Below are 14,712 nucleotides of genomic sequence, written 5' to 3' on the forward strand. Positions count from 1 at the left end.
CAATTTGAATAAAAAAATACTCATTAATGCAATTTTGAGCTTAGTTTTCTTTCCATATTATTATTAGAAAAATGTTAAAAACCCAGTTTTCACTGGAGTGGGTTTTTTTTAAAGTGTAGCTGAAATATGACGGATAAACGTCTAAGTCCTGATGCGATGATAAAGTTTGGATTTTTACAGATGATTATGTAAGAATCATTGTGGTCATCAGACATTAAAAGCTCCAATATGAAAACTCTCGGGATGAAACAGCCGCAGCAGATGAGCCGTTTTCTTCCTCAGACCATGTTTTTACGTTCGGTTTCTGACAGGCTGACCCCGCGGGAGTTTAATTCCTATGGCGCTCGCAGAGGAAACGACGCGGTGATGACCAGAGGCACGTTCGCCAGCATCAAACTCCTGAATCGGTTCATCGGAAAACCGGGCCCGAAGACTTTGCACATTCCTTCAGGCCAGACGGTGAGCGCCGAAGCCCGACGTCCTGCTGCTGTGCTTCCCGTCTTTGTGGTTGGATGTTTCAGCTGTAATCCAGACTGATCTGATCTGCTGCTCTCGTCCGTCTCCGTCCTTCCAGCTGGATGTCTTTGAAGCGGCGGATCGCTATCAGAGAGATGGCGTTCCCCTGATTATCCTGGCAGGAAAGGAGTACGGCTCCGGGAATTCCAGGGACTGGGTTGCCAAAGGGCCTTTTCTGCTGGTGAGCAACAAACACTTGTTTTGGAGTTTGGATGTTTTTTATGGCAGGATCTCCCTCCTGCTCTGGCGGTAAAGCGTGTTGCCGCTGTGCCTGCAGGGGGTGCGTGCCGTCATCGCCGAAAGCTTTGAGAAGCTCCACAAATCCCAGCTGGTGGGGATGGGCATCATGCCGCTGCAGTTTCTGCCCGGCCAGAGCGCCGACTCGCTGGAGCTCAGTGGGAAGGAGCGCTTCAGCATCGTCCTGCCAGAAAGCCTGAGTCCCAGCCAGCACCTCACCGTTAAGGTAGGCGGCGCCGGCGGTATCCGTGCTCACCTCCGTGTGACGCCGCCACGCTTTAACGAAGCCTTTTCATTTCTGTCCTGCAGACCAGCAAAGGAACGTCCTTCTCCGTCACCGCACTCTTCGACTCTCAGATAGACGTCATCCTCTTCCAGCACGGGGGGCTCCTGCGGTTTGTCGCTCGGACTTTTCTCGGAAGCAGCCTGCAGCCTGGAGCTGCCGCCGCCGAGCGTGCTCCAAGTCCATAAACAGCAGCCGTCTTTGACCTGTCGTCCCATGGAGGCTCTCTCTGAGGCTGATGATCCGTCTGCGAGCGCCGGAGCTCCACTGACTTTTGGAATGTATGTTTTAGGAGCAGCAGCTCCAGAGTCGCAGCACAGCGGTTTCCCAGCAGCAGCGAACGCATCGCACAAGCAAGAAGAAACAGCCGCATCGGCTTTCCTAAGGAGAAGATGAATCTCTGATCTGTTTTGGTCCTCTATGAAAAATACAAAAAAATATGTAAGCCACGCCCACTTACACACTTGGTACCAACAGAAAAATACTCACTTTTTTTCCCAGAATGCTAAATTTGGTTTGATGTACGTTCCCTGTGTCTCCTTTTGGGATCAAACAATCGTATGTACATTTTTACCCTTCATACAATCAAAAAAAACTCTTCAAGTGGTTCAGGTTGTACGCTGGCTCCTCCTGCATCGTCTGTCGTTTCCGTCTTCACACCTGGTGCTAAGCTCCGCCCCCATTGGCTGCATCCTCACCTGTGCTGTGTTGAACTCCTCCTGTTATCTGTCCACATAAATGAATTAACTGCACCCCCTTATGTGTGACGTGGAAGAGTCTGTCTGGGATTGATGCTGACTCCGCCTACTCACTTCCTGTCTGAGTGTAACCTGGATTATAATGTTCGTCACCTGTCCTGGTGGGGTGGATGTGCATGCGAGGAGTATTTTGGGATCTCCTGAAACCTTCCTTCACAGGGCAGAGCCATCATACACTAAAGAGCGTCACGGTCTGAAGATCTTTGTAGAACTTTGTTTTTGCTTCGTCCAGCTGCCAACACCGACCGAGCTGTAAGCTCCTCTCTGTCGTCTTCGTGCCTCACATGTCTCAACTCCTCCTCCTCCTCCTGCTTCAGGACGGCTGAGGCCTTCAGAAGAGTCGACCAGTCTTACCGTCTGCCTTTTCAGTTTGAGCACGTCGTTTTTGGCCTCAGAGTGGAGGTGATTGAGTCCGTCACTCCCGTCTGTCACGCCACGGAGGACAAACAGGCGAACCACCGTTTGTATCACTGCACCGGATTGTAAATACTTTTTAATAAATGGAAAAGTAAAGTTGGCGGTGTGATGGTCTGTTGTTCTATCATGAAATCACCAAGAGCTTCCAGAAGTTTAGGAGGAAATAAGGTTTTCAGGAAGTGGTCTGTAGAGTCATGCTAACTCCTTTGGCTAATTTAGCCTTTCCCTCCAGTTTTTATGCTATTTTGGAGTTTAGCTAATATTTTAGCTCCATGCAAAATATCTTGGCTAATTTAGGCATTTTTCTGTTTGTTCTTAGGCTATTTTTGAGTTTAGCTAACATTTTAGCTACATGTTAGCCGTTTTGGCAAATGTAAGCTTTTTTTCCCTGTTTTCAGGGCTATTTTGGAGTTTAATATTTTGGATTTATGCTAGCTCTTGGCTAAATTAGAGATTTTACTCGTTCAGTTTAATGCATCTTGTGCAGTTAACCCTAAAAAGTGGTTTCACGTTAGAATCCAGGTTTTTGAGCCTTTGAGCCAGTTTTTTTTGCCAGCACAGAAGAAACCAAGCCAAACCTCTGGTGGAAATGTATTTTTCAAATAGGTTGTCTTAAAGGTGAGGAAAACAAAAAAATAAATTATGGATATCTGAGGACATTTTGGAGAGTTCTTCTCATCAACTTTGAACAGTTTCTCATAAAAACTAAATAAACATCTTATTTTCCTGTTTTAGTCTGCAGCTGTTAGTTGAGTAAACTTTTGTAAAGCCTTTTTTTTCTAAAAGAACATTTTATTTTAAAACAAGTAAACAACAGAATCTGTTACCATAAAAGCTACACATAAACAAATAAGAAAAACCACAAAGTCTCAATGAATCTTGGTGTAAACAGTGCAGCTTTAATTGATTGGCTGGAAAAGTAATCCTTGACACAGTGTATGATACAGACATTGTTCTGCACCTTAAGTGTTGACATAAAGAACAGGAAGCCACCACAGCTGCTTCAGTTAGGAAGTTTAACTGTAATTCACTTCCAAAAAAAATAATAAAATAAAAGAAAAGGTAAAGTAAAAGCTGGGTGTCAGAGTTTTACAGAGAAAAACAGGAACTCACTGCACCGCTTCGGTTTATTAATGCAAATGCGACACTAAACGCAGGTGATGCGGCAGCGGTTACCGCCGTTTGCCTCAACTTCAGCTTTCTATATGGCATCAGTGACTAGTTACTATGAAATCATTGGCACACATCCCATAATTTCATTCATACTGGCTCCTGGGGTATATTCTAGTGTTTGTGCAGCGTGCTACTGTCTCTGTGATAGAAGGGTTTCCAAGTGAAAGTATTCTAGTTTTTGCCTCAGTTTTACAAAGTAAAGCCGTAACATACATCTGTCAATCATCAGTGGAGATATTTCATTTAGACTGAATTGATTTATTTGATTTTAAGATCATTTTTACCATCAAAAAGGCCTTGAATGCATTCATGTTACATAAATGTGGCATCCAGAGGGGAATTTAAAGAGGAAGTGGATGTCTTATTTTCATCTGTGACTTTAACTCTCCCACAAAATTACCAACATTTCACCTAAACTCAACGGAAAAGCAAAAGAAATCACTTACAAAAAGAAGAAAAAAAATAAAGAAATAAGTGCCTGACATTCTTTCTAAAGTGTAAAGATTTTTTTTTTACATTTTCTTAACTGTAAAGCATTAAGACGCCTGAAAGTGAAAAATGTAGAATATGAGAAGGGTTCCAGAGGATTTGTGTAAACCAAACCTGAAAACGCAGGCTCCGCCCCTTTAGGCAGCTTTCGCTACAGAACCAGCGGCTTTAGTCGACTAATCCAAGCAGACTCCCTCCCATCAGAGCTGCTTGGTAAACTGATGATTACCACTCAACAATGACGCACAATGAAACAGCCCAGCCTGTGTGGAGGGATGGAGCTGAAATCATCAAGATGTCCTCGCTGGATTAAAACACTAATTCTCACTCAGGCTGCTGTTTGGAGGCAAAACACCTTTTTTTTGGCATAAAAAAGGCACATAAAGAAAGGTTTGCGTGCAAAACCTCACAAAAAAGAAAGAAATTCCAACCTGCCGCATCACTACTGATGCCTCTCAACGCCTTCTACTATTAATTCTCCACGTTGAAAGGAGGGATGGGTGGCAGAAAGGCTCAAACGTGTTTATCTTACAGTCTAAATGCTTCCCTTTAAGTCCCATTTGCTGTGAAGCTCCTGATCGTTTTTACCTTCTCTGGTCTGGAAATGTATGGAATCTACGCCTTCCTCTATTTTCATCTTCGCTATATAGATCCAAACTCTTGCTCTCATAAGAAAATAGTCTTGACAGGTTAAGTGAAAATATAGAATTACTAATAGACTAGAAAAGAGTTAAATGTGATTTAAGAAAAAAATAATAGGTTGATTGTATCTCCCTTTTCAACATGTTTCCCTTGGTTTGAAGGCAGTAGAGGTAAAGTGTAGAAGAAGGCAGCCTGTTTGTCGTCCAGAGGGCTGAAGCTCCAGCTTTAAGCGATGGCTTTTGCTTCGGGTAAGAAAGCCTCCCAGTACTTTATCAGCTGGAGAATTAAAAATAAATAAAAATAAGTTGGCTTTTAAGATTTGAAAAGTTTCCTGAGATGTTCATGAGAATTCAAACTAGTTTTATCATATCTAGAAGAGGATTCGGCGGTTCTTCTCGACTCACCTGCTGCTGAGACTGAAGCAACGACTCCAAGTACTTTGTTATCTGCCTTCTAAAATTATTGGTCCTTTGTTTCTAAATGAGACATAAAAAACAGATTAGAATATCCAGAGCTGGCTGCTGTGGTTGAATAAGGGCCAGAGCGGTACCTCAAAGCGGATGACTTCCTTGCGTACAGTTGCAGACACTCTCTCGAAGTCTCGCTCAAACTGAGTCACCTTGGCTTCCCACTGCGATCCAGAAGAAAAGAGACCTTCAGACTGAGATTCACATTGCTCTGGAACCCAAACTAGTCACTACTGTCCTTATGAGTGGACACAAGCTGTCTGAAAAATGGGTGAATCTGAACGGGGTGTGGAAGCAGCCCGCACAAAATCTTAAAATGAAAGACCACTGACAGAGCCCGTGCAGAGAAATATTCATGCACATTTTTTCCTACGGGTATGCTGCGGGTGGCAGATCGTAGCAAACATTTATACACCACACAAAGGTGAGTAAATGTGAAGTGGGGCAGATGCAGAGATGTCGTATGATTTTTTTCATTTTTCAAACCCACCCAAAAATCCTGCAGACGTCAAATTTACTGCTTGGGGTACCGGCTGAGGAGCAACCGCCAAAGTTGTTCTGGAATTCATTCGTTGACCACATCATGGAAAACATGGATGATGTTGAGCGAGTAGTTTGTATATGTTTTAGAGAGCTCTACAGAGGTGCCGGCAAACACGTCACCATATCTGGGTTCACCAGGTCATTCAGTCTCGCTCCTGACGGACGTTTTAAACGTTACTTTCGTCTGTCTGTGGTCCAGTTTGAGCATTGACCCAAGAGAGGGAAAATAAAAATAAAACTGGAGAATCTTTTTATCATCTAAGCCCATGAAGCTAGAGCAGCAGCACGCACTACAACAGCGGCTCTCCGTCTCCTAGGCAGCCAACCATCGGTGGGCTAGCATAGCGAGTTGTGCTGCCCAGGGACTGGCAGCCGGGGCAGTAGACCTCATTAGTTCCCCTGGGCTCCTGGGCAGTGGCGCTTGCTAAGCTGTCTACAAGGCGGCTGGCTGGCGTAGCAGTCGCTCCAGCTCCAAGGGCTCTGTGACAGGCCGGCGACCTGTCCAGGGTGTATCCGCCTTTGCCCAACAGCAACCGGGACAGTCTCCGGCAACCACGCTGTCTTAACAGGTTAAAAAAACGAATGGACGTTCAAGACAAAAATCCTCGTGTTGAGCCGCCATATTGAATTTCTTTTTCTACCCTTTGATCTAGTCACTAAAAATGCCACGTGCTTAGATCTGAGTCCCTGACGTGGATCGTCAACCTCACATTGCCTCAGACTGTGTCTGTACATTGACTTAACATTGAAACTTTGCACCCCTCCCCCATCCGGTGTGAATTCACCTTTACTGTTAAAAACATTAGAAAATGAGATAATCAGCACCTGCACACCCAGACCATTTGTTTCCGGTTAATTGAGGCAAATATGCGACTCTACCGACTTATGGACCAACAACCTTACTGATGACTAGAGGCCACCTTACAACAGCATCACTCATATGTCACAAGTTAGTGCAACTTATATTGGCCTTCCAAATCCTTCACGATACACTTAACACTCACCCATGACAATGATACGATTCGTTTCACCTGCGCTCTTCTTAAGTGCTATCTTATGGAGTACAGATGACCCCGCCCTTACATTGAAAAGTGATCCCTCCCATGACAAAAGTGGACAGGATTTGATGTTTGCCATAGACACCAGTGAAACTCGCAAATCATTGGGAAGAAGAAAAAAAAATTCTTCTTCCCAAAGTGAACGTGTTAAAACCTCCTACAAGGATGTGACTGAGGCTTTAATGGGGTCAAACTAAGAGTTCTATCCCGACTGGTTTACCTCCACGATCTCGTCTTTGGCCTGCTGCAGCTTGTCTGGTTTGTTGGCCCACAGCAGTTTGGCCTCAGTCTCCCTCTTCTTCTGCAGCATGGCCTGGCCATCCTGCCAGCGCTGCCAGGCCTTTATCCGGTGATCAAACGACCCCTGTAGTCCGCAAGCGAACAGACAGTTCAGTTCGTGTTCCAAAACCCGAACATTATCAGCTTGTTTTGCGCTTCTGTGAGGCATAAACGAATAGTCTCCGTACCCTGACGGCTCCCAGCAGGCGGATGTAATCTGCGATCAGCTCTGCGAAGCTGAAGGTGTCGTTCGCAGCTTGGTCCTGGTGCAACTGCTCGATCTTGTCCTCCACCTCGGCCAGCTGGGACAGAGCTCGGGACAGGGCGGTGTTGTCCTCGGCGCTGCCCAGCATGGCCGCACTTTTGGCAAAGTTTGCCGTGTTCAAGGACAACTCTGGAGCACATCAAAAAGACTTTGAGCATCATGGGAAAAAAACTGATCAATTAGGAAAAAAAAAAGATTTTAATCTTGATTTTAGTTTTTTGTCAGTTATACCAAATTATTCAACTTAAATGTAGAAAATATTTGTACATTTAATCAAACGAGGGTTTTATGTTGAAACAGAAAGGAGAAATCCAAACCTTTTCTGTGAACTACAAGTGATTCGACCAGAGCGTGAAGCTTCCTGAAGTGTTGGTCTGCAGACTCCACCTCCTGGAGCTTCTCCTCAAACCACTGCAGGAAAACACATCATCATCATCATCATCATCATCATCATCATCTCACTGTATCTGTGAGCCTTTAAATCAAACGTTAAGACCTTTGATCCCATGTGTGGGAGCTTTTAGAGGACAATAACATGAACATTTTCAGCTGGACTCACCGCGTCCGACTCGTTCATCTTGATGGTCATTTTATTGACGGCGTCCGTCGCTTTGTTGATCATTTTGAGGAAGCCGGCGCCGCTCAGAGCCTGTGTGCTGACCGCTCGGGGCAACTGGAGACATGAAGCAGAGTCAGCACTACGTCTTTGAAGATCTTCAAAGTGACTGAACTGAAGCGTACTTCCTCTTTCTCCAGGAATTCACGAACATCGGGATCCTGGAGGAGCATGGGGTGATTCACCACCCTCTGAAGATACCTGGAAACACACAAAACAAACAATCACACATCTCACTCTGTGACTGCAGAGGTCACGACCTCCCTCTTCTTTTACCTTTCCAAAGCACCTCGTCTTCTCTCCAGAAAGTCCGCGGAGGAGGAATCTTCCTTTCCCACCTTCACCTTTGTCATTCCTGTACCACCCAACACTCAGAGTTACAGACAAATTAACAAAGATATGTATGAAGTGAAAGCGGGATACCATTACCCAGAATGCTTTTCTCTGGGGGTGGAGGGACGATTAGTCCATTTGGTCCATGTTTTTCAGAGAGTTTCTCGTAGAGGCCTAAGAAGTCGCTGAAGCGTCGTCGGACTGTCATCAGCTTGTTACGGAACATGGGCAGTGAGGTCTGGGAATAAAAAAAAATGTAACCCTCAAAGATCGCATTAGTTTAAAGAAGGTGATCAAATGCCTTTGTTGAACTAAATGCTGTCATCAACTTTTTGCTTCTGGTTGTGATGCTTATTTTATCGTTCTAGTTTTAAAAAATTAATAAAAGATTTAAAAAACATACGCCGATGAAATTGGTGTTTTTATCATGATCTTTTTTCTGATTATAGAAGACATGTTTTTTTGTCTAGAAATGACATAATCACAATTAAAAGACCACTGGAAACACAACAGATCAAAAGATGATTGGAGTAGGACTTTAGGAATTGTTTATCAAAAATCCTGCTTCCTTTCAGAATATACTACATGTGCAAAACTACAGAGTCTGGAAAATTAAAGATAAAGAACCAAAAATCCAAGCTTTACCTCTGTGGATACTTTGTAGGCCATGTAAGCGTTCATGCCGTCCCCTAAAAGAAAAGAAATTAAAGTATTCTTAACATTTCTTTGTTTTCTAAAGATGTTCAAATCGCCATCAGAAATGCACGTTCAATGAAAAATGCATTTTTTGAGTTTCATTTACACAAACGTTTTACAAACTTACAGGAAGCAACGACTCACCGACTTTTTCAGGGTCTTTGACAGAAATGAAAACGTCAAACTGGTCCTCCTTCTCCGCCTCTTCCTCGTCTTCCAACTGAAAAAAAAGAAATATTCAACACCAATTAAAAATCTATGTGTTTAACTAGGGCTGGGTATCGCCAATTATTTCCAGAATCAATTTGATTCAGCACAGCCTGGATCATTCTGATTTTTTTTTTTTGTTCCATTCGATCCACTCAATTCAATCTACACATTTAGACACATTTATTTAGAAATACATTAATAATCTATACATTTGTTGAAGATTTTAATATGAATCTGATACAGTTCACACACTGAAAAACGTATTAGTGAACTTATAGTGAGATTGTTAACACATACAGTGTTACAGGCTCCAATTGTTCTGCTTCTCCTGGAGGGCATTTCAGTTTGGCCACTAGGTGGCGACCACACTATAGCATTACACCTTATTCCAGAAGAAGAAGAAAAAAATATGAGCAAAAAAACTTAAACCACAAATGGTTACTTAAATATTTCCTTAACCCTTTAAACACAAAATCTTTAACATACTGTAACTTTTCAACCATTAGCACGATTAACGTAATTCCAGTAGATTGTGAAGGAGAAAAGCAGGAAAAGTTACAGAAAATCAAAGAACACAAACACTGGAGCTCTGGTGTTAAAGGGTTAAAAGAGTTTGGAAAATTCATGTCTGTGAGTATAAAAAACTGCTCATTTAGTCAGCGATGTATGTTTAGGGTAGGTCGACCGAGTGTTAGCATTAGCCGTCATAAGGGAAATCCCATTATACATTAGCATCTAGCTGGCGGACTTTAGTATTATAGATCGATCTCTACTTTAATAGATCAATTATTGATCTGTTAATCTTAGATAGATTAATCGATTTGATCAACCCAGCCCTATGTTTTACACAAACACTTCACCTACATAGCGGTAATTTTGGTTTAGGAAATGTCAGTAATACAGATAAAATGCCTTACCTCCTCCAGGGCAGCAGGCGGCTGCTTGGCCTGTTTGGCAGGTGCTGACAGAGAGGAGGAAGAGGAGGAAGCAGACGGTTTGGATGTTTCTTCTTTCTTCCTACCGCTCCGTGGACTGTCTAGAGAAAGCTCCACTGTGGCCTCTGATGAGGAGAAACAGAAAAAATTAAGACTTAGAAAGACAAATGTCAACAAACTAAGTTTAAGATCAAATACTTCCTGGAAAAAAACCTAATGAAGTTGCAGATAGAAAAGACAAAACAATAAGAATTTGTGAATGATAAATCACCCACCAGTAAATAAGTCCTCCTCAGAGTGTACTCCATTGGCCTTGGAGTTGACAGTGCTGGTGTTGCTGGTTCTTGGCACTGTGGTGACGGCTTCCTCTGTGAAGATATCTGCAGGTTCGGTGGATTTGCGATCCTGCTGAGCCCCCCCAGTAGAGGACGCTGGACCGGCAGCTTTGGTCGTGCTGGACTTCACTTCGTTCTCGGTGGTCTTCTTGGACATGGCTCCCAGCGGCTCGCCGAACAGATCCTCGTCGGGTTCACCGAAGAGCCCCTTTTGAGGCTGACTGGCAGGTTTGGTCTGCGGTGTTCCTGTGAAAATGTCGCTGCCGTCGTCTTCAAACAGGTCCAGAACAGCACTGCTGGGTTTCTTGGGGTCGGCGGCTGGGGTGTCACTTAGAACCTGAGCTAAAGGGTCGTTCGTTTTATTCTCGACGCGTGACGGCTGTTGATTGTTGTCCGAAAAATCTGCGTTGAGGTTGATAATCGGAGCGGCAGAAGAGGTTCCCTGCTCAGAACCTGTTTTTCCACCTGGTAGATCCGTAACGCCACTGGACACCTCACCTGAATCGGCTTTGACAGAAGCCTCGACTTCCACTTTCTGCGTTTCACTTCCCAATATGTCAAAAAAATCATCCGAGGGTTCAGGTGAAGAAATTTCAGCTTCAACTTTACTTTCTGCACTTTCTAGGTTGTTTGTCAGGTCCACGAATTCTTCGGGGGACGAGCTGGCTGCGCTCTTCTCTGTTTGGCTGCTCGGAGGCTCGGCGGAGAGGTCATCCATGAGGTCACTGGCCTGACTGTCGGGGGATGCTGGGGTGTCCTGTTTGGTCAATGGAGTATTGCTCTGTAGACAAACAGAAATCCCTATAAGTACTGAACTGATAGGTTCTTAATTTAGAAAAATAAGTCAAGTTCAACAAGTTATTGTGAAGCAAGAAACAAAAGAATGCTTTAAATTTCGTCTATTGTGAAAATGATTTACTTTTTCTAAAGTAAAATGCAACATTTCAATCTGGGATTCAACAACTCAATGCTTACAGTGCCCCCTTGAGGCCATAGAGGAAGTCAACGCATTGAGACTAAATTATTTACATCAAATGTATGTTTTTGATTTTTTAATCACAGTCTGGTTTTAATGTTGGCAATACACAAAAAATATATATTTTTGTATCGTTATATTTTGTCATAATGTTCAAAATTGACCCAAAACAAAGCCTAAAGGTTCAAAATCTGTTGGCAATCTCAGACTCCAGCATCCATGCAGCAGTGAGCATCTCCATGAGGCTGCAGTGGATTCAGTTTATTTCTTAGACAGAAATGTAGCTGTAAGGATTTCGTTTGTTCATGCTATTCTTTGCTAGTTTTTGGAACTAAATTGCGTGATGCAGGGTTTCCCACTCATAAAATCAGGGATCATTTCTCTGGGCAGGACTCTGCTGAAAAAACAGCCAACATGGAGAATGTTTGAATTATTATTTATTTATTTATTTTTTCATCAAACCGTATAAGCACAGTTTTGTAAAATTATCATCAATATTTTATGACATTACAGCAAGCTTGTTATGGGCCAACTGAAATGTTTTACTTTATTTTTAACCTCTTATCAGTATTTCCCCAAATTTTTTGTTTTTTGTTTTGTTTCGTAATACACAAATCATGTATTGAACTGAAGCAAAACTGTTAAGGTTTAAAATAGGGCTGTCAACTTTAACACATGCGATTAATAAAAAGAAAAGAAAAACCTAATGGACATTCATATGAAAGACAACTATGATATTGCCTAAACAGGGTAATGTTGCTTCTTTGATCCATATATTCATCAGGTGTGTTACTGGGGATTTCAATTGATTTTTATGTATTACAAAATTTGCGCATATTTGACCAAAAGGATTGTGGGATCTTCTAAAGCTGCTAGTTGCTGCAACATTTAAAATGGATTTTCAAGATTAACTGGATTAGGAGTATTTTTTGATTTCTTAATCATTTATTTTATTTCAGTGGTTGATGAAATATTACTAAACTTCTTTGGATCCATGCTGTTTTACCATCACATTACTAAATAGTTTAATATACTACATTTTTACAATTCTTTTATAGATAAGAGCACAAATTGTCATTTTTTTCCTCTGATCAAATGCAAGAGATCATAAAAATATAATTTTGTCTCAGTTGGCCGAGTAGTGGACTGGCTAGACCAAGGGTCTGCAGCCTGCAGCTCCAGAACCACACGAGGTTCTTTTATCTCTCCATGGTGGCTCGTTGACCAAACATATAATAATTCATGGAGACTGCTGACCCAGCCATGTTGACCGTTGGAGTCAGCAGCTCCCTGCTAATGACTGCCCAATCAAAACTACCAAAAGAAAACAAATAAAGCCTGCAAACTAAGACTACCAAGGTTCAAGCTCAAACTAAAATAACAAAACCCCGCAGTGTAAGACTGCTGAAGACAAAGAGGGGGAAAAGAACAAAAAATAAAGAAAAGGAAAAATAAAATAGCAATTTTTTTAAAGTGAGTATTTCTCAATTAGCATTTATTTAATTTAGATTAGTTACATTTATAAATTGATGGCTGAGGTGGACATGAAAATAAGTGAAAAAAATAAATACAATTTTGAGAGATACTAGTTTCTTTTTATATATTTACTTTTATTTGTGCCAAAAAATAGACCTAATTCCTATTTAATATATAAAAAAAGAAGGTCATGAAAGTAAATCCAAATTTCTTAAAGGTTAAAGTAAGATTATACAGCTCCTTCTAGGTTTTGATAAGCAGAAAACGAGCCCAAATGGCTCTTTTACTGTTAAAGGTTGCCGACCCCTAGGCTAGACCCTTCACGCTACTGAACGGCCAAGCTGCTAGATGGACCCTGAGGGTTTCCCTGCACCAGTCCATAGCTCGGATGAAATTCTGCCAGAAAAGGATGTGGTGTAAAACTGCCAAACCAAATGTGCCAATCCGTGAAAGCTCATAAAGGGGATACGCAAAAGTGATGTATTTTTTGAGGGTAAACAACTTTTCAGTTGATTTTAAATATAAAAATTTAGAAATTCACCCATAAAAAGTTTGACTTTAGATTAATTTATCTCATTCTTATGAGAAAAATCAAACAGGTTTTGAATGGAAATCTGAAGAATAAGTTTTAGTCAAATCGTGAACTTACAAGTTAAAATTCAATTTTGGAGGAGCTGTCCAGCCCTTTTTGGACAACATATTGTTGATCTGTTAGCCAACTTGTTTATTGTGCTAATTCTCCAGTTGCACAAACACTAAAGTCAAGTGCTGTAAGCGAATGTGCACATCTAGGCAGAGGTTGGGCCACTCTGCCATTTGCAACCATTACTTTAGCCGTGAGTTCAGTTCAGTGGAACATTAGAAACTGCTGACTAATGTCCTCCATGCAGCTATGAGTAAACGCTGAAAAAGCCAAAGGCAGCAACTTTCCAATCTGTCCTGTGAACTTTGAGGGAAAACATCCGGGTTTAGACCATGTGACCTACGCGTGCTCACATGACAGGAGGCAGTATCAGCAAACTTTCCATTTTCATTCAAAAGCATGAAATTATAAACAGCAAAAGTGACACTTTCAAAAACAGAAACTGAAGTGTGAGTCACAGTTTAAACCACAATATCCTCATCCAGCTGCAAACTCCAGGGTTTGCCCCCACGCGTGGCCTGCATGTACCGCCTGCACTCCCAGAATCAGAGTTAGTAACAGCTCAGTTCTTTACTCAAACCTCCACCTTCGTTAGATGTGGTTTTCATACACGAGTCAGGATAAAAAGCGGTTCAAACAATGCAACTTTCAGAAGGAAATTACCTGAAATGTTTGCCTAATCAAGTGACGCGGGGCACGTCGGGTAGTGTCACCACCTCAAACTCGAGAACCGCTCAAAGAATCCTTGGCTAACACGCGCAACAAAACCACAAACTGCACAAAAATGTGTTTATCTAACATTCCAGTGATGTTAAGACGGAAAATGCGTTCAAAGTTTGACCCGAACTATCCAATTAGCTTCCCTCGGGGACGTTACCTCCCTGCTGACAGTGGTATCATTTTAGCCAAATCAGAGGCGGGTTGGCTAACACGATAAGGAGCGCGAGCGCCTTTGACACGTACCGCGCTCATAAACAGCTCCTCTCCGTCGTCGTCGTCGCTGTCTCGACCACCAACTTCTTCAGAATCCAGCACATCTTGGTCCTCGGTGTCGGGAAAAGGAGGAGGACTCCGCTCCGTACTGGACGCCATCTTCACTTCTTTCTTTCTTTTTCTTAAAGAAAGGGGAAAAAACCAAGGGGAGGTCTCCTCGGCTAATAGACGTGTCGTCCTCGGTTAGCTGCCAACAGTTCCCCTCAACCAAAGCAAACGGACCAGCGGAGGAGGACGGACGCCGCTCGGGAGCTGCTGCTGCTGCCCTTTTACTTCCTGGTCCTCCTTCTCTCCTTACCAGGCTAGCTGCAGCGTTAGCATGCTAGCAGCCGCTGCAGTTATGGGATCCCGGCGGCGGCAGCAGCAACTGGG

The 14,712-nt window shown here is 42.7% G+C and overlaps 2 protein-coding genes across 3 annotated transcripts in view; one reads left to right on the forward strand and one right to left on the reverse strand.

Moving 5' to 3' along the window:
* ireb2 (iron-responsive element binding protein 2) overlaps nucleotides 1-2,307 on the forward strand; it is a 17,351-nt gene extending 15,044 nt beyond the window's left edge. The window contains exons 19-22 of the mRNA XM_024280767.2: nucleotides 312-459; nucleotides 575-697; nucleotides 794-979; nucleotides 1,063-2,307. Coding sequence (XP_024136535.1) covers nucleotides 312-459; nucleotides 575-697; nucleotides 794-979; nucleotides 1,063-1,224 — 619 coding nt within the window. The 3' untranslated portion in view covers nucleotides 1,225-2,307. The remainder of the gene's footprint in view (nucleotides 1-311; nucleotides 460-574; nucleotides 698-793; nucleotides 980-1,062) is intronic.
* Nucleotides 2,308-3,088: 781 nt separating this feature from the next.
* Nucleotides 3,089-14,627, reverse strand: LOC112151720 (sorting nexin-1). 2 transcript variants are annotated; one of them, XM_024280764.2, is made up of 15 exons: nucleotides 14,311-14,627; nucleotides 10,193-11,033; nucleotides 9,900-10,042; nucleotides 8,917-8,992; nucleotides 8,722-8,765; nucleotides 8,173-8,314; nucleotides 8,020-8,098; nucleotides 7,869-7,944; nucleotides 7,687-7,800; nucleotides 7,445-7,538; nucleotides 7,051-7,256; nucleotides 6,804-6,947; nucleotides 5,066-5,146; nucleotides 4,920-4,991; nucleotides 3,089-4,791 (listed from the first exon to the last, which is right to left on the reverse strand). In XM_024280764.2, exons 1-15 carry the CDS (start codon nucleotides 14,437-14,439, stop codon nucleotides 4,741-4,743), a joined length of 2,292 nt encoding a protein of 763 aa, XP_024136532.1. In that variant the 5' UTR covers nucleotides 14,440-14,627; the 3' UTR covers nucleotides 3,089-4,740. The 2 variants fall into 2 exon arrangements, with proteins under 2 accessions (XP_024136532.1, XP_024136533.1); XM_024280765.2 differs by lacking the exon at nucleotides 14,311-14,627 and adding an exon at nucleotides 14,011-14,152.
* Nucleotides 14,628-14,712: the final 85 nt, after the last annotated feature.

This window comes from Oryzias melastigma, linkage group LG6, assembly GCF_002922805.2.
Source record: "Oryzias melastigma strain HK-1 linkage group LG6, ASM292280v2, whole genome shotgun sequence".
Lineage (NCBI taxonomy): Eukaryota > Metazoa > Chordata > Actinopteri > Beloniformes > Adrianichthyidae > Oryzias > Oryzias melastigma.

Bases quoted from the DNA above. Each gene is read 5' to 3' on its own strand.
- LOC112151720 (XM_024280764.2), bottom strand. From the start codon at position 14,439: ATGGCGTCCAGTACGGAGCGGAGTCCTCCTCCTTTTCCCGACACCGAG. The intron at 8,099-8,172 runs GTAATGGTATCC...TGGGTGGTACAG, and splicing joins CCCAGAGAAAAGCATTCTGG to GAATGACAAAGGTGAAGGTG. The intron at 4,792-4,919 runs GTGAGTCGAGAA...TTAATTCTCCAG, and splicing joins TGCTTCAGTCTCAGCAGCAG to CTGATAAAGTACTGGGAGGC.